At 41.1% G+C, this 24575-nt stretch overlaps 2 protein-coding genes across 2 annotated transcripts in view; one reads left to right on the top strand and one right to left on the bottom strand.

Moving 5' to 3' along the window:
• LOC310993866 (major histocompatibility complex class I-related gene protein-like) overlaps positions 1–24575 on the bottom strand; it is a gene marked incomplete at its 3' end in the record, with an annotated part of 77140 nt that overhangs the window by 37129 nt on the left and 15436 nt on the right. The gene's annotated exons all lie outside the window — the stretch shown is intronic.
• Positions 99–24575, top strand: LOC310993793 (major histocompatibility complex class I-related gene protein-like; the record flags this gene model as incomplete). The annotated part of the gene is made up of 6 exons (XM_083982272.1): positions 99–141; positions 996–1250; positions 1557–1835; positions 9713–10069; positions 22730–22786; positions 24532–24575. Exons 2-6 carry the CDS (start codon positions 1139–1141, stop codon positions 24573–24575), a joined length of 849 nt encoding a protein of 282 aa, XP_083838398.1. The 5' UTR covers positions 99–141; positions 996–1138.

Here is a 24575-nt window from a genome sequence, read left to right as displayed (position 1 = left end):
GCTCCCCTCGGCTGTCACTGTTTCCTTTCTCTGTCGACATGTGAGCAGCTGTGTCAGTGTGAGGTTTGAACAAGTAGCTCCCATACAACATGATGGAAACGATATTTGTGTTGCTCCTCTGCTGTCACGCAGCATCTCCAGGTAAGATCACATTTTATTGTAACTTTTTTTGTTTTCAAAGAGTAGATACGGTCGCGCACATCCAGTTCAATAGGTGCTGGCCTCAAAAATGTGGACATGAAAAGCGAAAAAAGGAGACCGCACACATCAGCTCCCTTATGTGCAGATTTATTAGCACATCAGTCGTAGTAACGTTTCGAGCTCATAGCTCTTCATCCTGATGTTTCGTTTCGAGCTCATAGCTCTTCATCCTGATGAAGAGCTATGAGCTCGAAACGTTACTACTACTGATGTGCTAATAAATCTGCACATAAGGGAGCTGATGTGTGCGGTCTCCTTTTTTCGCTTTTCAACTTTTTTTGTTTTAACATCTCAGGAACTTTTACACTGAAGTCGATGCCTCTTTAAACCTTTTGTCAAAACTACAAATCAAGGCTGTGCTGTGACATCCCTGATGTACTGACCAGAAACGGCAAATAAAAACCGAGCAGCAGCAGCAGCAGCAGCAATGTGAGCAAGTGAGGGGGAAAATTTTGAATAATAAGGAGAAAAGTGATCCATTTAGGAATTACTAGGAAAAAGGTGCATGCTCCAAATAAAACCATATTATTGATCTTATAGTAACCACTTCTACACATGAACTTTTATCACATGCAGTTGCAAGTATATTGATCATTTTATTGTATCTGTTTAATCATGTGACTCTGTTTAGAGCAGCCTGTGCTTAAATTTCTGTAACATGGGGCTTCGTTTCTGGTAATCTGAGATGGGGTGCACAAGAAAATGGATGAATGTTAATGATTTGTTCAAAAATTCATCTTATTTTATTATTAATGTTTATGTATTTATTATTTATTTGTGAAAATGTGTTTCAGTGACTCACTCCCTTAAGTTTTTCTTCACCGGAGCGTCTGGAATCCAAACCTGGCCGGAGTTTGTTGCTGTGACGACGGTTGATGATGTTGAGGTGATTTACTGTGACAGTAACAGCAGAAGAGCTGAACCCAAACAGGACTGGATGGAACAGGATCCAACACACATGGACACACTCACTGAGGAGTGTCGTGTTGGTCAAAGCTCCTTCAACTCCAACATGAAGGAGTGGATGCAGCTCTTCAACCACACTGAAGGTAAATTCATGTCTCACTGCTGAAATATTTTCTGTTAAAGTTTGTTATGCAAAAGAATATAGAGATCAAACATGGGAAAATTAATGTGTTTTTCAATTTTTGTTTTGTCATTTCATTCTATTCGTTAAAATTCTGAGTCTGTTTCATGTCGTATAAAAGTGAATATTTCCAACCTCTTTGCTATAGAATTAGTGATTGAAATCATCAGTCATGTACTGTTAAACTTGAGTAGCCTAACAGGTTATTTCACATTAAACAGTTTCAGTTTGTTGTTGACAGTGGTTTCTGTCTCTGTCTCTGTCTCAGGTGTCCACATTTACCAGAGGATGTTTGGATGTGAATGGGACGATGAGACTCAAGAGGTTTCTGTCAACAACCAGTATGGTTACGATGGAGAAGACTTCATAGTATTTGATTTGAAGACACAAACATGGATCGCACCAAAACCACAGGCCGTCGTCATTAAACGGGGATTGGACGAGGACAGAGTTTCATTATCTCAATTGCAGAACTTCCTCACCCAGGAGTGTCCTGAGAGACTGAAGAACTATTTGAACTATGGAAGGAGCTCTCTGATGATAGCAGGTATAGAGTCACATGACCTGATACAGATTTAAACATGTCATTTAACATCACAGTGAATATGGAGTAAAACACATTTTTCTCTCTCCAGTCCGTCCCTCAGTGTCTGTCCTCCAGAAGACTCCCTCCTCTCCAGTCAGCTGCCACGCTACAGGTTTCTACCCAAACAAAGCTGTGATGTTCTGGACCAAAGATGGAGAGGAGCTTCATGAGGACGTGGACCAAGGAGAGATCCTCCCCAACCATGATGGATCCTTCCAGAAGAGTGTTGACCTGTACGTCTCATCAGTCAAAGCTGAAGACTGGAGGAGGTACGACTGTGTGTTTCAGCTCTCTGGAGTGAAGGACGACATCGTCACCAAACTGGACAAAGCTCAGATCAGGACCAACTCAGGTAAAGCTGGAATCAGACTCATTGGTTGTTTTATTGATTCATTTCATCAGATTTTCTGAACGTGAATCTTTGATGAGCTGATTTGTGAGTGTTTAATATTTTTTACATTGTTCACTGCTACTGTGAGCACATATGATGATCTATAATGGGCTGTATCCTCTCAGTGAAGTGACATTTGAATGCTCTGTAGTTTCCCTGATCAACCAACCAACATGACCCTCAGTGATGTGTTTACTGCTGGTTTTATTTCCTGTGAACTGTGGTTAACACACCGGTTGTTTGATATGTGGCAACATCTGTTTGTCTGTACAGTGGGTAACAAATCGAGAACAGTTTCACCACTTACAGACAGAAAAACACCAAAGCTTCAACAGTCTCTCTCACCTCTGCTAGTGTGGTTTAGCCAATGTGTGGTTGTGTGAGGTCGTCATGCAAACTCAGTAGATTTGGAATATAAATTTGCAAACATACCTGCTGTATAACTGAATCAATGTGTCAACCAGTTGTGAGGAGCAGCAGGGAGCACTGGTGCAGAAAACAAAATGCATTTCTGACCCTTTTAAAAGACGCCAGCTGACACAGTCCATCAGCTGCTTGAATGTTCACTTCATGAAGAATATTTTCAGCACTTCATTTTCAATGAATACATATTCTGTTGTTTCAGTTGATCTTTCAGTTCTCTACATTACCATTCTGAAAGTCGCTGGGATAGGTCTCCTGCTGGCAGGGTGCATTACTGGAATAATCTACCGCACGAGAAAATGGAAGTGAGAACCAACTCTTTTACTCATTTCAGTGACCCACAGATGTTGCCGTTAACAGATGCTTGGGACTCATTTCTGTATTACATTTTTTCATCTTGCACTTTTATAATAAAAAAAAGTTGTGTTTTTTGTGTGATTTTCACTTCATTATGAAAATGTTTGACAAATGAACTTCTTCTGTTTTCAGTTCATCTCCCTGCACCTCGTAAGTACAACTTGTTTTTCCTCTACTGCCTCTGAACACATGAACGTTACAGTGGGTTAAAGAGCTTTAAAGGTACGATATGTAAGAATGTGGCCAAAATTGTTGCTGCAGTCAAATTCAAAACACAGCAGCGCGTTGTCCCCCCTCCCCTACCCACCAGACTCCAGGTTGCCAGACAGCGACGCGCTAACCTCCTCTGCTCACTCAGTCAGTCTCAAAGCAGAGTAAAAAGCTCAATATTCATCAACAACCTCACTGTTTTATTGCTCTGACTCATAGTAACTACGAGCGGAGTTCACGTCACTCAGGTGATCTGCAAGTTATTGTTACATTCACGCTCCAACGCTGTGTCTGCAGCGCTGACACACACACACACGCACGCACAGACACGCACACACAGACACACACACTGTAACCCCGCATCTACCGGAGCCGTAGTGCGTGTTAATCACGCCGTAGATGAGCCAACATATGAGACGTCTTACCGCAGAATAAACGACGCGAGCCGCTCCGGTTCTCCTCCACTTTCTGACGTCGGATCATAAACATGAGGACCGGACAGGCAGACAGACTCCTCTCATGAACCGCTCCACACGTTCACAATCACTTCATTTACCATCGGCTCCATTTCGCCACATTTCCTCCCTCTTTTCTAACTTTCACTTTGTAATTCTTCCCTTTAGCTTTAGCGTTAGCAGCAGCTCAAACTAACTAGGCTTAATGCTCACAACAGCAAGCTGTGTAGCCTATTAAACGACAGAGCAACAAGCCGCTTCTACCGTGTGATATCAAGCAAATACGACCAATAACCGATAATAGAACACAATCTTTTTTTTCATGATCTCGTTTTATCTCCCAGCCGTATTTGCAGCTCAGTGGAAGCTAACTGGCAACCCGGAGGCTGAAATGCCACAGACGCTGTGACAGGGAGAGAGCGCTGGGTGGCGACACAAGCCAACCATAGAAATTCAAAACATAAACATGATTTGCGGTCCGCAAAAAAATTTTTTTAATGCGAATATCTTGGCTGTAGGATTGTTGTTGGTGAGTTCAGTATGTTATATGAACATTATTCCTGAGTCTCTGTTACATATTAGGACGATTTTACAGCTAGATTTCTTACATACTGTACCTTTAACTAAACTGTCCAGACAGGAAGTTCAGTGTGTGATGATGAGTGGACTAACAACATGTTTGTGCCTTCTACAGCTCCTGGTGACTCTGAACTCACTGAGAACCTGAATCCAACCTGAAGCTCTGGGATTATTTTCTGTAAACAGTCTGAGTGTGTTACGGCCTCCTCTCTCCTTCCTCTGCTCCTCTCTCCCCGCTCCGCTCCTGTGTTTCTCTCTCCCCGTTCCAGTGCTGCTGCGTGTCCAGGTGTTCGAGACCAGCAATCACCACACAGTGCTGGGGGCGGAGTCATGGCTTTGAGAGGGGACCGGTGCAAACTAGAGCACTGGAATAAGAGAGTAACAACACCACTATTGACTCCCGTGGTAAGGGTTTTGCACCCCGAGTGGCAGGATATGGGTATTGCAAAAGAGCCCAGAAAACCCATTCACTCCAATGTATGTGTGTTGCCGGCAGCATGCTTGTAAATTGATGAAAACAGACGTGTTTTTGTTTTTAGGTGTCTTGGTCTTGGTCATATCAAATTACACTTATTTGTTTATTATAAAATGTAGATTGAAAAATTCATGTAGAAAACTGTTTGTTTGTTTTTACTAGCCTATGTGTTAATTTTTATCTGTAAGGGGTCCTCAATGATGCTATCAACAGGTGATCTAGAAATGTCCTTAAAGGGATAGTTCAACATTTTGGCAAATTGGCCCATTGCCATAATCCCTATAGTCATATCAGTATGTTCGTTACCTGGGGAAGGGAAGGGAGGGAGGGAAACCAAGAAATTCCCTGCCTCCATAGCGTAGCTCTGAGCAGCCTGCTGCTCCGCCCCGCCGTTCTAAAAATAGCTTGCACCGACAATTAAAGGTAACGAACCTACTGCTATGACTATAGGGATTATGGCAATGGGCCAATTTGCCAAAATGTTGAGCTATCCCTTTAAATTAGCACTTGCTCATTCACCAACAATGCAGAGTTAGTTCTTGGGCACTTTTGCAATACCCATATTCCGCCATCAGGAGGCGCTTCCATTGGACCAATGCGTGTCGTTACTCTCTTTTCCAGTGGTCTAGTGCCTGGCAGTCAGTCTCTCTCGCTCTCTCTGGATGCAGTCCTGTATCTGGCTGCGTGCTGCACTCGGTTGCGGTGGGCCAGGGTCAGGTTCAATATTGATACCGTTGGTGCACACATTCGAGGATTTACACATTGTATTAGTTCACTAGGCACAGTGGGAGGCTGTCATTCTGTATTTTGGTTTGGATAGCTTAGCCTTATCTGCAGAGCTCTCTTTTGTTTCATTGTCTTCTTTTATTGCCTTTGACCGTTTTGCGCAGAGAGGTTAGTTTAGTTAACCCTTTTGGTTTCATTCTTTTCTTTACGTTGACAGACAGCTCCCTCCTGGTCCCCGTCTACCAAGGTGCTACCCTTTGTTCATTCTTTTGTTGAAGAACTTGTTACAATAAACGTCAATTGACTAACACCAATTAAATCTGGCTATTTTATGTACGTCCTTTTCCCACACACAAGCTGGGAAGTAACACTGTGTCATCTGTATATTTAGGTCTGTACACAAATGTGAAATAAATATATCACACTTCTATAACCAATCCGTCTTTAGACTGAGGTAGAATCACCCACCTAATTAAACACACTGTCAATCAGCTTCACTGAGTTCATCGCAGTTGTTTCTGTGTAAAGTTCAGTGTGATCCTCTGTTTCCTGTTTCTATACCTGCATCGACTAAAACTCTGTCTCAGACTTGGGATCTGATTGTTCAGTGGGAAAATAAAGTGGTGTTTCAGAATTTCCACATCTAAATGTAAATTAATGATATCTGGATGTAAGAGGAAAATTCCTGTGTTGCATATTTATTTCCCTTTAGAAAACGTCAAGATTTTCGGGGCAGCGGTGTTTTGACAAATAGCCTAAGTCGCCAAGAGGATTTGGAAAGTCGACACCCGACTGATGTAGGGAGAAAGTCGCCAAGTTGGCAACACAAAGTGAAAATTGGCTGCAACCTGCAAGGCAGGAGGGTGGCACCATAGGCATGTCAGGACAACGATGCCACATTCCAGTTTTTTTTTTTTTCAACTAAGCAGCAGCAAAACAGACTTGATTCATTTAATCAACTGATCTCAGTCTACAGACAGTTGATTGGTCAGACTGTGTTCTGCTGCCTGTTGGAACAAGAACCTGCAGTCACACAGCCCTCTGTGGAATAGTGTAGACAACTAGACATGCCTATAGTGTAACCATGTGCTGAGCTCAAACACTTCAACCTTCCTTCTGAGGACACAGCGATGTTAGAAAAACAAAATGGATACATTACTTTTGTTTCTTCTTCTCTGTCACAGTTCATCACCAGGTAGGATCACATTTAAATATTTATTCAACTCTTCACTTTACTTTCTGCTCAGCTTTGGATTTTACTCACTGCTTCACGATTTGGTTTCACTTTTACTGTAGGGGAGAGTGGGGTAATGTGAGACATCGGGTAATGTGAGACACCCCCTGTATCTAGAAAACGGAACACATTTATGGTCATCTGACCATTATGTTTTCAAGCCCCTTCCATTTCCCCATGGCCATGAAGGAGAGGACCTCATGATGCTGTGGAAAGCATGTTTTTTTCACAAAAATATAATTTTTGCATGTAAAAGTAAATTTTCTTGCTGTCAACTTAATCAACTGTTGTGCCAAAGCAAATTGATTCAGGTAGAAAAACTTATAAGATACACGATGATTAACTCCCAACACATAAAACCATGTGATGACGCTGGCTGAAAATAAGCCTGAATTTCTAAGAGAGGTCATTTTTTTCTAAAATGGGGGTGTGTAAAGTGAGACAAATGCTGCAGGGTAAAGTGAGACCATGGATGTATTATAATAAATCCATGAGTGAGACACCGTGAGCACACCACACACAAAGATTTACACTAGAATCTCGTCCCCCAAGCCAGAAATCTTGCGTGATCGAACATGATCTGTAGCCACACTACTTTGTTATGCTATGTGCTCTCAGTCAGCTCACTTCTTTATTGGTTATTAACAAAATTTTAGCCACATTCCACTTTGTCGGCTCCCCCCACACACAAGAGGACTTTTGATCAAAATGGTCACGATTGTCGGGGCCTGACCCCCAGACAATCTAACTGGTTCTATCTGTCATTTGAATGTTAATTAAAACATTTTGTGTTGTATTTGATTTTGTTCTTGAGTCACTTTGTGTTTAGAAAAAAAAGTGCTTAATTGACCAATCCCCATGATTCTGCTACTAGTCCGACATTAGTTCTGGGATGTGTGGTTGTCAAGCTAGCTGTCAGGACTCTAACTGTTACAACATGTGTTGTTATGGTAGTTTCAGAGTGGAAAAAGTAAGTGGATCAGTTTACCCCATTGATTTCTCTGGTTTGTCTCAGTTTACCCCTGAGCTGGGGTAAAGTGAGACACGAGACCACTTTTTTTAAAAACAATCATATTTTCACTGCCCTTCTTTCTAAATACATTCTGATAATTTCCATTGCTAGGAAACATCCTGAATTAATGGGAAATGTGTAAATTTTTACGGATAAATCATTTTAGCTCGCTTAGAGGGGAGCAAATGTAAAAAATGTCTCACTTGTTACCCCACTCTCCCCTATCTCCACTGGATTTTCAACTGAATCTGACTGAATATATCACATTTATGAGGAGTGAAGGTTTATATTTATAATAAAAAACCTTGTCTGTTCTACAGTGAAACACAGCCTGAAGTTTTTCTCCACTCTGTCTTCTGGAGTCACAACCCTCGCTGAGTTTGTGTCTGTTGGATTAATTAATGACATTGAGGCCGGATACTGTGACACCAACACAAACACACTGCAACCAAAACAGAACTGGTCGAAAACAGCATTGGATGATCACCCTAAACATGGGCAGTGGTACAACATAGAGTGTTTTGGGGTTCTGCCTCGTTTAAGATCCAGGATTCAACAGGTCAAGCAGTATTTTAATCAAAGTGAAGGTAGGTATAGTCTGAATTATGTTATATTTAATACTGAACAATGATAACCAACTGAATCAGTGTAGTGTCAATGACTCTACAAAGTGAAACTACAAATGTGTTTTATCACTGATATTGTTGAGGCCAGAGAAAATAAACTGACACTGAAAAACTGAGGTTGGGCCTAATAATACTGTATATAAACCATTACAAACCAAAATATAAACCACAAATCCAGTCCACGATTATTCATAGCTCCATCTGTCCTTTAACTGTCTCTGTCTCAGGTGTCCACATCTTACAGAGGATGAATGGATGTGAATGGGACGATGAGTCTGGAAAAATTAATGGTTTTAGTCAGTATGGTTATGATGGAGAAGACTTCCTGTCACTGGACCTGAAGACACTGACATGGATCGCTGCAAAACCACAGGCTGTCGTCATCAAACGGAGTTGGGATGCTGAGAAAGGGAGAATAAAATACAATGAGAACTTCTTAACTCAGATGTGTCCTGCGTGGCTGAAGACGTACTTGAACTATGGGAGGAACTTTCTGCTGAGAACAGGTAGAGTCACATGATCTGATGTAGTTTGATGATCAGAACAGTATTGATATCGACCAATCAGACTCTTATCACTTTTACTTTGTGGCTGTTGTAGTCATGAAGGCAGAACTGAAATGAGACAGTGTGACCTACTGGGAATTGTCTTCTCAGCTCTACCTGCCCTTACCATTGTATTACAACGTGTGGCTCTTGTAACTTAGCAACCTTGACAAATACCTAACTCTAACCCTAAACCTAATTTTGTCATGATTTTGGATGTTGCTCTTTGATCCTCTGGATATGGACATCGAGTTTATGAAGGTAGATAATGTGAGGGTTGCTGTCCACCAGCTGAAGCTCAAAAGAAGCTGGGTGATGACCCTAAATATTAAAGCAAATCTACAACAGACAAAGAAAATCCACCTTCCAGACCTTAATACAGCAGATATTGTGTGTGGCATGATCTGAAAAGACATCCCAAAGCCAGACATCCTGAGAAAAAGTCTGAGCTGAGGTAGCTCTGTAAGTAAGATAGAGATGTCCTCCTGAACCTGCAGCAGCAGGTCTGATATCAGCTACTAGAAGACCTCATCTGACATCACCTTGTTTTAAGATCTGAGTTGGTCCTGACCAATTAGGAGAGACTGACCTGTTTGGTACTCTGACATCATCTCAGTCGACTGGTGATAGTCAGTGAACAGTTAGTGTGAGTGAAGTCACTTTCACTTCTTCACTGTTAGAAGAGAGAGATGCTGTTGTTGTTACAGTATGTGGAGCTGTCAGAAGATGAATGTGTGAGTCTGAACATGTAGTGGAGACCAACGACCACCAGTCTAACTTACCTGTTGTCTCTCTCCCTCTCCAGTCCTTCCCTCAGTGTCTCTCCTCCAGAAGACTCCCTCCTCTCCAGTCAGCTGCCACGCTACAGGTTTCTACCCTCACAGAGCCCTGATGTTCTGGACCAAAGATGGAGAGGAGCTTCATGAGGACGTGGACCAAGGAGAGATCCTCCCCAACCATGATGGATCCTTCCAGATGAGTGTTGACCTGGACGTCTCATCAGTCAAAGCTGAAGACTGGAGGAGGTACGACTGTGTGTTTCAGCTCTCTGGAGTGAAGGACGACATCGTCACCAAACTGGACAAAGCTCAGATCAGGACCAACATGGGGGTCGGTCATGGAAGCAAAAACATTGGAAAAACTGGAATTAAAAATTATCAAGGTGATAAAACATTTTATTTGTGCTTTTTTCCCCCACATTCATACAGAGATAATCTACAACAAAAATTACATTGCACAACAAAGGAGGAGACCTCAAAGAAAACGATGTGTTCAGCTTTTCAGTTTCATTCTAGCCAAGAAAATCCTGCACATTTGTTGTGTCTCTTCCTGGTCTGCAGCGCCTCACTGTGGAGAAAAGCTCGAAGTGCAAAGAGTGAAAAGACTCACTGACAATCTGCAAAGCTTCATCTTTATGTTTATTCATGTTTCTGTCAGAAAACTGATGAGTGGATGAATGTGACACATGATGAACACATGAGTCTCTGCTCTAACCTGCTTCACCTGCACATTGTGTGATGATGGTTTTGTTTCTTTGTGTTTCTGTGTGTGTTGTGTTCGTTGCTGCAGTGGTTGCTGCTACAGTGGTTGTTGTTGTCGTCGTCCTCATTTGTTCTGTCGTTGGATTTCTGGTCTACAAAAAGAAGACAGGTGAGAGAGTCCAGCAGCTGAGTGGATGTTTGTTTCCAGGCTGCAACACTGAGTCAAAATGTGATAAAGCAACAAGTGACAAGACTCAGAGTCTGATGAAACTCTACACTTCAATATGAAAATGTTTGACAAGTCAACCTCTTCTTCTGTTTTCATAAGTACAACTTGTTTTTACTCTGCTGCCTCTGAAGAAGCGTTTAGGTTTTTATCCAGATTGTGAAACTGAAACAAGCTTCAGTTTTCTGTTAAAAAAATAACTTCACTAAGTCTGAGTGAGTAGAGGAGAGGATCATATTCAGTGGTGATGAGCTGCTCAAACACATCCTGTCATTTACAACTGATTTGTCTTTTCTCTTGGTTTCAGCCACAGACCAACCATCCCGTAAGTAAAACTGATTTGATCTTGTCTAAAATGCCGGTTAAATGGATTTTCCACAGTTTAACACTAACAGTGTGTTTCTGATCTTACAGCTTCTGAAGACAATGCTGAACCCCCTGAAACAGAGTCCTGCATCAGGTCGGATCCCCACGGGTATTCGACGGGTTACCCCGCAAAAACGGTGTTGTCTTGTGTAAATTCACGGGTCGGGCACGGGCGGAACTCAAATGAACGCGGGTGGGTACGCGGGTGTATGTGTGAGGAGCATCTTGATGTAAATAAACAATCTTTGGCCGCTCGTGTGACCGCTCACAGCTTTCCCGTTGGAGTTTATCCTGTTATGGCTTGACTGCTCAGCTTCTGGGTAAGCTACAAACACACCGATGGGATTAATGTGAAGGCTGAAGTTTCCTGCTTTCATTAAAAAAGAATTACGTCGCTATCATTCTCCGTTCCGGAAATAGCCGCGAAAGAGTACTGCTTTTTTTCCCCTCTCTCTCTCTTTTTTTCTTTTTTCTAAAGAGTACGGATACCCCCGTTAACGCCGGTGATGACGGCGATCTCACGGGCAGCGGGTCTTAATATTGATGGGCGGGTCGGATCTGGGTTGAAGTCAGAAATAATCATGGGTGACGGGTCGGGACACGGGCTTAAAAACCTACGGGTGGGGCGGGCGCGGGTTTCCAAAATTGGACCCGTGTAGGACTCTGCTCTGAAACCACAAACCTGAAACCTGACTGACAAACACTCATCAGGGACCTCACATGGGATGGAAGAAGTCAATTCTTTGATATGTGTCACGTTGCCCAGCAGCTAATAATGTTTTCCCCATAATTCTAATTTTATCATTCATGTTGTGTTGATTGTACTTTCCTGTTTTACGATGACTCCATAAAATTACATGTAAACACTGAAAACATTGTTAAAATCTTCTTTTTTTATTTGTTTGTTTTTTCCTGTGCAGACATCTTAACTTTCTATTTTTGTTGCATTAAAGAAAGCCAAAGACATTGTGACTTGTGTTTTTAATGAACTGAGTGAGTTTATAATGATCACAAAGAAGACAAGTGGAGTCGAGCTTGAGCTTCATACTCAACTGTTGTTGACCCTGATCATATGAGTTAAAAACAGAAACAAGTCAAGCAGGTTTTTGTTCCTAAAGAAACAGTTAGACTGTGATCAGTGTGGATTTAGATCATGTCCAAGGTGTTAAAGTTTCTTTGTGGTAAATGTGATTTGGACTTAAGCCGCAGACAAGCTGTGACAGACAGTGACCTGAACTTTACACATGGATGTTGACTCCTTGATCAGCTGCAGGGAGCTACTCACAGATGAGCATGTCTAAAATATGCACTGACTTTATCACAACCAGGAAATACAGTAAATGTGAAATGAACCAACAGATTTTTGGCTGTACTTCAGTCCAGCTCCGTCTGTCAGAGCAACATGAAGAAGCTCCTGATACTGCTGCTCTTCTGCCACGTAGCTCCCACAGGTAACATCATTACATTTACTTATGTACTGTATATTCTAATATGATTTGTTGGTAAGACCATATAAGGATATCCTTTTTTAAACCCAAGATACCGTCTGTGTTCACTGACTGCAGAGTTTCAGCTATCAGAAGGTGAATCTATGTCACACTAGGTGTCCTGCTAATGTTACAACTGAGTTCAGTGCTGTGTTTGTTGTTTAGATAAGAAATGTATTAGGTAGCCTATTATAGTTAAAAGAGGCATCATCAGCACAGGTATAGCCTCAGGTGTTTGGATGCAACAGCTTAGCAAGATGTTACAACAACAACAACAACAACTGGCATTAACTTTGAATCCAACTCAAAACTTATTATAACACTTTACTCCTGGGGCAATAATAAAGTATATATTGTCTTCTTATTAATTGTTATTTATGAAAAAACTGATCACATTCAAGTTGAATCCTCTTTATCCAACAGTCCAACACTCACTGAGGTTTTACGCCATGATCTCCTCTGGACACCCAAACATCCCTGATTATGTGACTGCAACAAACATTGAGGAGGTTGAGTTGGCGTACTATGACAGTAGCATGAAAAGAGTCGAGCCCAGACAGGACTGGCTGAGAAATTTAATTGAGGATGATCGAGAAGACTGGGAAAAACTTACTGGGGACGGCATAAATTATGAGAAGCTGCTCAGAGTCGACACTGACGGTTTCAAGCAGCAGTCAAACCAAACTGACGGTATGTTTCTGATCAAATGTTCACTACCTCATTTATTGGTTTCTTCCTGTATTTCACTTTACATAATAGAACAGAATAAGTTCTATATGATAAATGTAACAGGGAAAGAAATAATTTCATTTGTGGTCAGAACCTGGTTCTGTTGTCCATCCTATTCCACTGCTGTGTAGACTGTAAATTCCTTTGATGAACATCTATGATTTGTGATATTAGACAACAACTTGACTTGAACACATCTTAACTTCTCTAGAATCTGTTGTTGTCTAAAAACAAATGTCTCCAGTTGTAGTGAAATGATTTATCAGTGTGATGAATGACAATCTGTCTCTTCATCTCACTCCGTCTCTGTCTCAGGTCTTCACATCATCCAGCAGATGTTGGGCTGTGAATGGGATGATGAGACTGAAAAGGTTGATGGTTTTTTACGATACGGTTATAATGGAGACGACTTCCTCACATTTGACCTGCAGACTCTGACGTGGATCGCTGCAAACCCCTGGGCTGAAACCATTAAACAGGAGTGGGATGGAGATACAGATAAAAGTCAGATGTGGAAGAACTTCATCAACAACATTTATCCTACCATGCTGAAGAAATATTTGAAATATGGGAGTAGTTTTCTGCAAAGAACAGGTACAGTAGAGAATTCATTTACAGAGAATTTATTCTTTATCTGGACTTTTTAAGTGTTCATTTTTGTTATTTTAGCCACAATTGGATATCACATTACTTTCTGCTCAGCTCTGGATGTTGCTCCAGTGTCACACTGCTGCATGATTTTCACTTTTATCTTAAGAGGATTTTTAATAATAATAATCATTTTTAAAAACGTGTCTGTCCCACAGAGAAACACACCATGAAGTTTCTTTTTACTCTGTCTTCTGAACCCACAAACCTCCCTGAGTTTGTGGCTGATGTGCTGGTTGATGACATTCATGTAGGTCACTGTGACACCAACACAAAGAAAATAGATCTAAAACAGGCCTGGGTGAGATTAGCACTACACGAGAACTCGGACCACATGCAGTGGTACAAGAGAGAATGTTTCCAGAGTCTGCCTATCTTTAGAGGCACGATGGACCAGGTCAAGCAGCGCTTTAACCACAGTGAAGGTAGGTACAGTCTCTCTGTATATTGTCATATTTAATGTTTTGCTGTCAAACAATGGTCAATCTACTGAGCATCAACATTAAATCATTAAGGAGGGTGAAGTTCAGCTAAAGCTTCTCATAACCAACTGAATCAGTGTCAGTGACTCTTCAGAGTAAACCAGTCACTTTGTGTTCATCTTTGTTGATGCATGTTACAAACTAAACACATCAGAGTCCTGAAGTTCTGCATCTTCACACTCTGGAAACAGACTCTACACATGAGGAACTTCATAGACTCTGTCCTCTCCTACGTCCTTTTTCTGACACCAAACTGAGACGAGGCCACTGCTCTTCTGTAACTAACACATTATAACGAATCTGTCTCTGACACTGAAGAGGTCGAGTTTCGTTTACTTGGTCTAGAAGGTCTAAAACTGATCATCTTCCCAGAGGAGACATCATCTGTACATTAACTGTCTCTGCCTCAGGTGCCCACATCTTACAGTGGATAAGTGGATGTGGATGGGACGATGAGACTGGAAAAGTGACTGCATTCAATCAGTTTGGTTATGATGGAGAAGACTTCATATCAATGGACATGAAGACTCTGACATGGATCCCTCTGAAAGAAGAGGCTGTCGTCACCAAAAAGGAATGGGATGCTGACAAAGGGAGAATCAAACACGTTGAGAACCTCATAGTTAATATTTGTCCTGAGTGGCTGCAGAAGTATGTGAAGTATGCAAAATACTCTGTCATGAGAACAGGTATAGACTAACATGAATTGATTAGTTTGATGATCACAATATTGACATAGACCAATCAGACTGAATCACCACTGTATTACCTCACCCCGTCTCTTTCCCTAGTCCGTCCCTCAGTGTCTCTCCTCCAGAAGACTCCCTCCTCTCCAGTCAGCTGCCACGCTACAGGTTTCTACCCTCACAGAGCCCTGATGTTCTGGACCAAGGATGGAGAGGAGCTTCATGAGGACGTGGACCAAGGAGAGATCATCCCCAACCATGATGGATCCTACCAGATGTGTGTTGACCTGAACGTCTCATCAGTCAAAGCTGAAGACTGGAGGAGGTACGACTGTGTGTTTCAGCTCTTTGGAGTGAAGAACGACATCGTCACCAAACTGAAAAAAGCATGGATCAGGAACAACATGGGTAAGAGTGTGGAATAATTTAGTAGAAGACATGCAATTCTCTGGTCATTGGAGGATCTTGGTCCTCAGTGAGTTCATAACACCTTGGAAGTCTGATCGAGGCCAAATGTGGAAGTTACTTCTCCCATAATGTCCAATCCTTCACAAAGGCATCGGGAAGCCGGGGGTAATTCCTGTCCTGCTCTTTAGACCACAGTTTCTGTAGAAGAACTTTTCCATGGGTGGTAAATGGGATGATGAATTCCAGGGGGTGATAGCACATGGCCAGTATCCTCTACACATTCTTGTGGATAAGGGTCTGGTCTTTTTTGCACCCCAAGTTGTCCAGAGACCAATACTATATCAATCCCAGTTGGTCAGTGCAATTTTGGATAAGCCACAGTTCAGTGGTCTCTATGATGGAGCCTCTTTGGGAAGGTGTTGAACCACTGAAGGGAGGTTACTGATCTATTGTCAGCTTTCAAAGTCACCGGTCAAGGAGACTTCTAGCCTGCAATAAAGCAGACAATGCTCTCTGACCACCAAGAAATACAGGATTAAAGGAAGCTTGGTGCAAATGTGGGTTTGGTCTTAAAGGGATATCACTGGTTTGTCTATTACAGTTTTTTCCCAATTGCTAACACACAATTTTGCAAACTATGCTGGTTTTATCAAAACAATTAGCAAAACCCAAACTGCAAATACCCCATACTGTATATCCTGCAAAATGAAGCACTGCAACCAAAACTGCGTTATTCAAATCAACTTTTGCACCAAATGGCACACACTTCATTCATATTACCAGATGTTTGTCTAACCAACTACACACTGTTGGGCATAATGAAAAGCACTCTCATCTTTAGATTGCTTTGCCAAAATACTAAAATAGTTCAAATTGTAGACAATTCTTCAGATTGTTCACCTGCACAGAAATATTTGCATCACATCAGCAGCCCCTGGATGTGACGTCATGTCATGTTCTACAGTTGAGCTGTGAATTCATCTTCAACAACAGTTGTGAACATAGATACAGTGGTTTACAGTAAAAGCTGACCAGTTTCTTGACAAGTTTCCAGAGACAATAACCTGCTGCCTCCACAAGGGGGCAGTAAATTACCAGATGAATGTAAACAGACATCAGCTCCTACACTCTTGTGTTCTGACCTGTTTATCTGTTCTGGTCTTAAAATGTGATATTTTATATTGACCAGAGAAGCCCAGTAACACCACTGTCCCCATCATCTCTGCACTGGTTCCTCTGGCTCTCGTCCTCATCGCTGTCACTGGATTCATGGTTTATAAACAGAAGAAAGGTGAGAGAGGAAAGTAGACAGATGATCTGATTTAATGACGCTTAAAATATTTAAGTTTCTATCCAGATTGTAAAACTGAAACAAGCTTTAGTTTCTTGTTCAAAAAGTTGAGTTCACTAGAGGAGAGGATCATATTCAGTCACACATCCTGTCATTTAACCGATTTGTCTTTTCCCTTGGTTTCAGCCAAAGAATGTGACCGTCCATCCTGTAAGTAAAACTTATTTTGTTCTGTTTCAAATGATCTTATAGATTTTTATTTGTTTTAATTATTATTGATGAACTTATTCAGTAGTTTTCTAGATTTACATTTTCTTAAGATTTCATTGCTGGTTAATTTGACTGACTGTTGATGATCTCTTTTACAGTTTTCTTCATTTACTGTTTCTAAAAGTTCAATGCTGCATAAATGGACTTTCTACAGTTTGTCACAAGTGTGTTTCTGTTCCTACAGCTCCTGAAAACAGCTTTGAACTCTCTGAGCGTCTGAGTCCAGAAACCTGACTGACAAACACTCGATCAGTGACCTCACATGGGATGGAAGAAGTCAACACTTTGACATGTGTCATATTATCCAGCTAAAAGAGTCTAGTGTTTAGCAGCTTTTCTCTGTTTTATAAGAACTCCATGAATCAAATGTGCATGTTGACACTACATACAGTGTTGAAATCTTATTTTCTTGATGTGTTATTAAAACCATGATTTTTTCTATGAAGACACAGATTTTTAATGCACAAAAATACCAAAAATTCTGTTTGCTGCACTTGTAATATACTTTCAGTTATTGCAAATGTGGCAAGGTGAGGAGGACCCGGGCGGGGATTGAACCCACACCTCCTCGGTAATAGTCATGCGTGCTTGCCAGTCACCCAAAGGGTCATCCCCTTGGCCATGTAGCCAGGGCACATGATCAGTTGGAGGCATAGTGACAGGAACCTCAACTGTCACACTAAGAAGCATGCTAATTGCTAACAAATTAAAGTAACATGGAGATCCACTGTACTTAGCCAGGAATTAAAATCTTGATAAACTCCTCTTGTCCTGTACATGGTGTTTCTTTTTGTCAAATAATGTAATTTGTGAGTTTATAAAAACAAAGAACATTTTACACAAATTTGATTTAACGATGTGTTTCAGTAATTTGCCACTAGATGGCAGCACCACATTCTCACCTTTCTGTGATCTTCAACTTTTTACTCATTCACTTGGGTTGTGAGGACCTTTGTAATGAAAATATTTTTCATAGTTTTTTAATGTTGTCTTTTCTAAACTTTCTACTTTTGTTGCATATAGGGTAGTTACAGAGGAAGAGAGTTCATAAAAACTTGTGTTTTTATGAATAAAAACTTGTGTGTTGTGTGTTTTTGTGAATAAAAACTTGTGTTTTTATGAACTGAGGTACCAGAAAGAAGAGAAGTGAAATCAAACTTGAGACTCATTCTCAACATTGTTGACATTGACCCTGTTGGTGTGGATTAAAAAGAGGAACAGCAGGTTCAAGCAGGTTCTTTTCGATGAAACAGTTACAGTGTGATGGAGTTAACCCTTTAACACCCACTGTCCAGGGTCTAGTAATTAGAAGCAACACAACCTCCAGTCAAATACTAAAAAAGACAAAAATATTTTGATTATTGAACGAGTTCATCTGTGCAGCTGTAATATGTAAAATGTTATTACCATATGTCATCACTGTCAGGAAAACTACTGCTGCTGCAAACTTCATTATCGTCAGTGTTTGATCTCTATAAATGAAGTTGATTATTCTTCAGGTGAGGACTTGGATCATGCTCACGGTGTCAGTTTCTCTGTGTTAAATGTGACTTGGATTTAAGCAGCAATGAGCTGAAACAGAGAGTGACAATGACCTTTACACACAAATATTAACAAAGTGGGATGTTAAATCCTTGATCACCTGCAGGGAGTCACTCACAGGTGAGCACGTATAAAATATGCACTAACTTTATCACAGCCAGGAAATAAAAAGGTAAAACCAACTGGTTTTTGTTGGTGTTTCAGACAAGCTCGGTCTGTCAGAGCAACATGGAGAAGCTCCTGATACTGCTGCTCTTCTTCCACATTGCATCTGCAGGTAACATCATTACATTTATTTATATATGTATTTAAATTTGATTTGTTGGTATAACGGAGGACCACGGGTTAGTCACAGTCACAAGGTACCAGTAAGGAGAAGTGACATGGTATGGCGATTAGCGGTACTGAAGTTTCTCATTCACCCATAAAAGACGTGCTAATTCACTTGGCAAGTGATCTTTAACCTCTTGGTGAAACGGTTAGCATCGAGGGCTCAAAACCCACTCAGGGCAGGCCAGAACAACATTGGACACATTGGTAAAGAATATAATAAGATAATAATATCATAATAATAATAATATCAATATAATAATATTACCTTTTTAAACCCAAGCCACTGTACATGTTTACTGATTATAATGTTTCAGCCGTCAGATGAACTGAATAACAGAATATAAATCACTTCTAACTGTTGCCCACCTTTATAAGATAATACTGTAGGTTGTTTACTGTTTAGCAAAACACCTGAAAGCATCTTTAAAACCTTTTAACAGGCAGAAGTCAGGCTGTAGACCTGGCCAGTTTAATGACTGTGGCAAGTATACATTCCTGTTAGCACCGTTAGCGCAGCTGGACGTTTTGGGTCACCACCACACTTGTACAGAGTTGCCAATCAATGTAGTGTGCATGTTGTTGGAACCTGGGTGGATCCTGTGTATCTACTTAATGAACACCTGTAAGCATTTGTCTTGATTGACCTGACGAAGAGCGCACTGCTCGAAACGTTGTCATTTTTAGTCCTCTAATAAATTTTTGTACTTTGGGGAGCTCATACAGTGTTGCGAGTCCTTTCCTGTTGTTGGAACCTGGAGAGAAGCCATGAAGTCACAGGGACAAGAATGTGCAAACTCCACCCAGACCGGCTCCAGGCCAAGGAACCAAAGCCAGACTCGTCTTGCTGGCAGGCAAAGGTGCAAACCACTGTGTCAGTGTGCAGCCCAGTGTTAATTCATTTTTTGGCATTTTTTTATTAGCTTGTGTGACCGATGTTGTTCTGTGACTCGCCCTGAGCGGGTTTCTAACCCAGGTCTCCCGCACCGCAGGCGACGATGCTAACCATTTCGCCAAGAGGCCAATGGCCACTTGGCAAGTGGGTTACACATCTTTTATGGGTGAGTTAGTTTAACTTCAGTACCGCTAACCGCCACACGCTGTCACTTCTCCTTACTGGTACTGTACCTCGTGACTGTCTGTGACTATACGGTACCGCGGACCTCCATTACACTTGTTTACAAATAAAGATGACAAGCCATGTATGGTGAACACAGGCCACACACCATAATATTAACAAACTCATCATCCAAAGGGCATGAACATGGCTGAGAAGTAATAATTTATGTCACCTAGCTCGCTTTGAAATAGGTGTAACTCCAGACCTTAAAAACATTTAAACAGGTGAGTTGTAAACAAATTTAAAAACAAAGGTAAAAAGGCACGGACAAGTTCAAATTTTAGGAATATAAAGGTGCAGGGGCTACTGTATTCACTACTGTTGTTATTACAGTTAAAGGAATATCTCACCAAAAAATGAACGCATCAGGCAAATTCAATACAGGACTGTTTAGGCTGTAAAAATGTCCTAAATGACGTCGGTTAAACTCTGGACTATATCCCTTAAGGACATTGGATTGCAGTGGATGAGCAGTGTGGAGGAATATTAAATGGTTTTTGTGTAGTTTTATGGACGTTTTTGTGTCAGGACCCATTACTCTCATATAAAGTTTTGGTTGGACTATAGGAACCGGCCTCCCGGGTCTCCAGATGCACTTTGAGGAATAAAAAACTACTCCGGAGTATTCATCAGCATGAGGGAGAGTCACTGAGTTTCATTTTTTGGTGAACTATTCCTTTAAGTTATTTCAACTGATTTACAAGAAAACTAATTCATAACAATGGGGCTATGTCTTATTCTTGCAAATGATCAAATGTAAAAATCGAACACATTCATTTTGAAACTTCTTTGTCCAACAGTCGAACACTCCCTGATGTTCTATGTGATGATCTCCTCTGGACACCCAAACATCCCTGATTACATGGTTACTGAAAGTGTTGATGAAGTTGAAATGGCGTACTATGACAGCAACATGGAAACACCAGAACCCAGACAGGACTGGGTGAGAAAATTAATAGAGGATGATCCACAAGACTGGGAAAAATTTACTGGGGATGGCATAAAATATGAGCAGCTGGTCAGAGTCGACACAGATGGTTTCAAGCAGCAGTCAAACCAAACTGATGGTATGTTTCTGATAAAACGTTTACTACCTCATTTATTGGTTTATTTCTCTCTCTCCCTTTTTTTTTTTTTTTTACTTACCTCCTAGATATTTCTAGTATTCCTGGTAGTTACAATTAGTCTCTATCATGTGTCATCTGGACCTGTTGAGAACCTGGTTCTTTTGTCCGTCCTACTCCACTGCTGTGTAGACTGTAAAGGCCTTTGATGAACATCTGTGATTTGTGATATTAGACAACAACTTGACTTAAACACACCTCAACTTCTCTGTAAATCTGCTGCAGTCTAAGAATGAATCAGGGCCCCAGATGAGTTGTAGCGACATTATGAATTAGTCTTTATCTCTCTGTCTCTGTCTCAGGTCTTCACATCATCCAGAAGCATTGGGGCTCTGAATGGGATGATGAGACTGAAAAGGTTGATGGTTTTTTAAAATACGGTTATAATGGAGACGACTTCCTCACATTGGACCTGCAGACTCTGATGTGGATCGCTGCAAACCCCTGGGCTGAAACCATCAAGCAAGAGTGGGATGCAGATACAGATAAAAGTCAGATGTGGAAGAACTTCATCAGCAACATTTATCCTACCATGCTGAAGAAATATTTGAAATATGGGAGTGGTTTTCTGCAAAGAACAGGTAGAGAATTCACTTACAGAGAATTTATTCTTTATGTGGACTTTTTAAAAGTGTTAATTTTTTGTTATTTTAGCCACAATTGGATATCAAACTACCAACCTTTATTTATAAAATAAATACTTTTTAAAGTATCATCAGTACCAACTGTGATTCCTCCTTGTCCTTCTATCCAACTACATTTTACTTTACTACGTTTTTGTTTTTATAGATAATAATGTGATACAGTAAACATTGAATAGAATAGAGTACAAAGCTGATAATTGAGTATTATTATCATCATGAAGGAGACACTTACACTCCCATTTTGATGATGATCTTGTCTTTAAAAACCTCCAGTCCGTCCCTCAGTGTCTCTCCTCCAGAAGACTCCCTCCTCTCCAGTCAGCTGCCACGCTACAGGTTTCTACCCTCACAGAGCCCTGATGTTCTGGACCAAAGATGGAGAGGAGCTTCATGAGGACGTGGACCAAGGAGAGATCCTCCCCAACCATGATGGATCCTTCCAGATGAGTGTTGACCTGGACGTCTCATCAGTCAAAGCTGAAGACTGGAGGAGGTACGACTGTGTGTTTCAGCTCTCTGGAGTGAAGGACGACATCGTCACCAAACTGGACAAAGCTCACATCAGGACCAACATGGGAAAAATTAGAATCAGAGAAAATCAAGGTGATAAACAATTTAAACTTTTTTTCAACATTCATACAGAAATAATCTACAACATAAATCACATTACCTTAGGATACCTAAAAGAAAACGATGTGTTCAGCTCTTCAGTTTCATTATAGCCAAGAAAATCCTGCACATTTGTTGTGTCTCTTCCTGGTCTGCAGCGCCTCACTGTGGAGAAAAGCTCAAAGTGCAAAGAGTGAAAAGACTCAATAACAATCTGCAAAGCTTCATCTTTATGTTTAATTCATGTTTCTCTCAGAAATCTGATGAGGTGATGAGTGGATGAATGTGACACATGATGAACACATGAGTCTCTGCTCTAACCTGCTTCACCTGCACATTGTGTGATGATGGTTTTGTTTCTTTGTGTTTTGTTGAACAGAGAAGTCCAGTGACACGACTATGGAGCTATTATTGTTGCAATATTATTTGCAAATGCGTATCTCAATCTGTGTGTGCGTATTCAGATCTGTGTGTGTGTAATATGATCTGTGTGTGTGTATTCAGATCTGTGTGTGTGTAATATGATCTGTGTGTCTGTATTCAGATTTGCAAGTGAAGACAAATCTGCAAGTGCATGCAAAGATCTGTGAATGTGAACACAGATCTGTAAGTGTACATAGATCTGTAAATGTGTAAACCGATCTGTAAATGTGTACATAGATCTGTAAATGTCTGTCATCACTTACAACTCAGGCAGGAGCTCTCCATTGGCTGTGTTTTTACACGTGAATTTTGCAACACTTCTGCCGCGGCAGATCTGTGATCTGAAAATGTGTAGAAATGAGATTTGTCTGTGACCTCAGTGTTCCTTTGCCCTGAGCTCAGGCTCACAGGCTCACGCTGCCTGGCTGCAGTAGCAGTACCGACCCGGTCCGTGTACGAAGTATAATTCAATTACGTCGTTCACTTTGTACCATGAGAAATGTCGTTTTTACTGGGGTAAATGGTAATCGTTTAGGCGATTTGTTGTGAATTAAGTATTTAATTCGTTTCGGAGTTTTTCTTCTTCTTTCTTTTAAATTGTCCGTTGCTGTAGCCATCAAAACGCGGAGCTTTTACTTTGAAGGCTGGTTCCGGCTCTCGACTTCCTTTTTCAATTTTCATTGTACAAATTGGAGAAAGGAACAAGCGGGCACTTCGGTGCGCTGAATTGCGTTGTACGTCTCACGTCAATCAAACAGGAAATACCGGTAAAAACGACATTTCTCATGGTACAAAGTGAACAACGTAATTGAATTATACTAGCCAGGCAGCGTGAGCCTGTGAGCCTGAGCTCAGGGCAAAGGAACACTGAGGTCACAGACAAATCTCATTTCTACACATTTTCAGATCACAGATCTGCCGCGGCAGAAGTGTTGCAAAATTCACGTGTAAAAACACAGCCAATGGAGAGCTCCTGCCTGAGTTGTAAGTGATGACAGACATTTACAGATCTAAGTACGCATTTACAGATCGGTTTACACATTTACAGATCTATGTACACTTACAGATCTGTGTTCACATTCACAGATCTTTGCATGCACTTGCAGATTTGTCTTCACTTGCAAATCTGAATACAGACACAGATTTTTTTTACACACACACAGGTCTGAATACACACACACAGATCTGAATACGCACACACAGATCTGAATACACACACACAGATCATATTACACACACACAGATCTGAATACACACACACAGATCATATTACACACACACAGATCTGAATACGCACACACAGATTGAGATACGCATTTGCAAATAATATTGCAACAATAATAGCTCCATACACGACCATCACCGTCGTTGTTGCAGTGGTTGTTCTTGTCGTCGTCCTCATTTGTTCTGTCGTTGGATTTCTGGTCTACAAAAAGAAGACAGGTGAGAGAGTCCAGCAGCTGAGTGGATGTTTGTGTCCAGGCTGCAACACTGAGTCACAATGTGATAAAGCAACAAGTGACAAGACTCAGAGTCTGATGAAACTCTACACTTCAATATGAAAATGTTTGACAAGTCAACTTCTTCTTCTGTTTTCAGCTGAACTCCCTGCACCTCGTAAGTACAACTTGTTTTTCCTCTACTGCCTCTGAACACATGAACGTTACAGTGGGTTAAAGAGCTTTAACTAAACTGTCCAGACAGGAAGTTCAGTGTGTGATGATGAGTGGACTAACAACATGTTTGTGTCTTTTACAGCTCCTGGTGACTGTGAACTCACTGAGAACCTGAATCCAACCTGA

This window comes from Trachurus trachurus (genome assembly GCF_905171665.1).
Source record: "Trachurus trachurus genome assembly, chromosome: 11".
Classification (NCBI taxonomy): Eukaryota; Metazoa; Chordata; class Actinopteri; order Carangiformes; family Carangidae; genus Trachurus; species Trachurus trachurus.
This window is presented reverse-complemented; position numbering and strand designations above follow the sequence as displayed.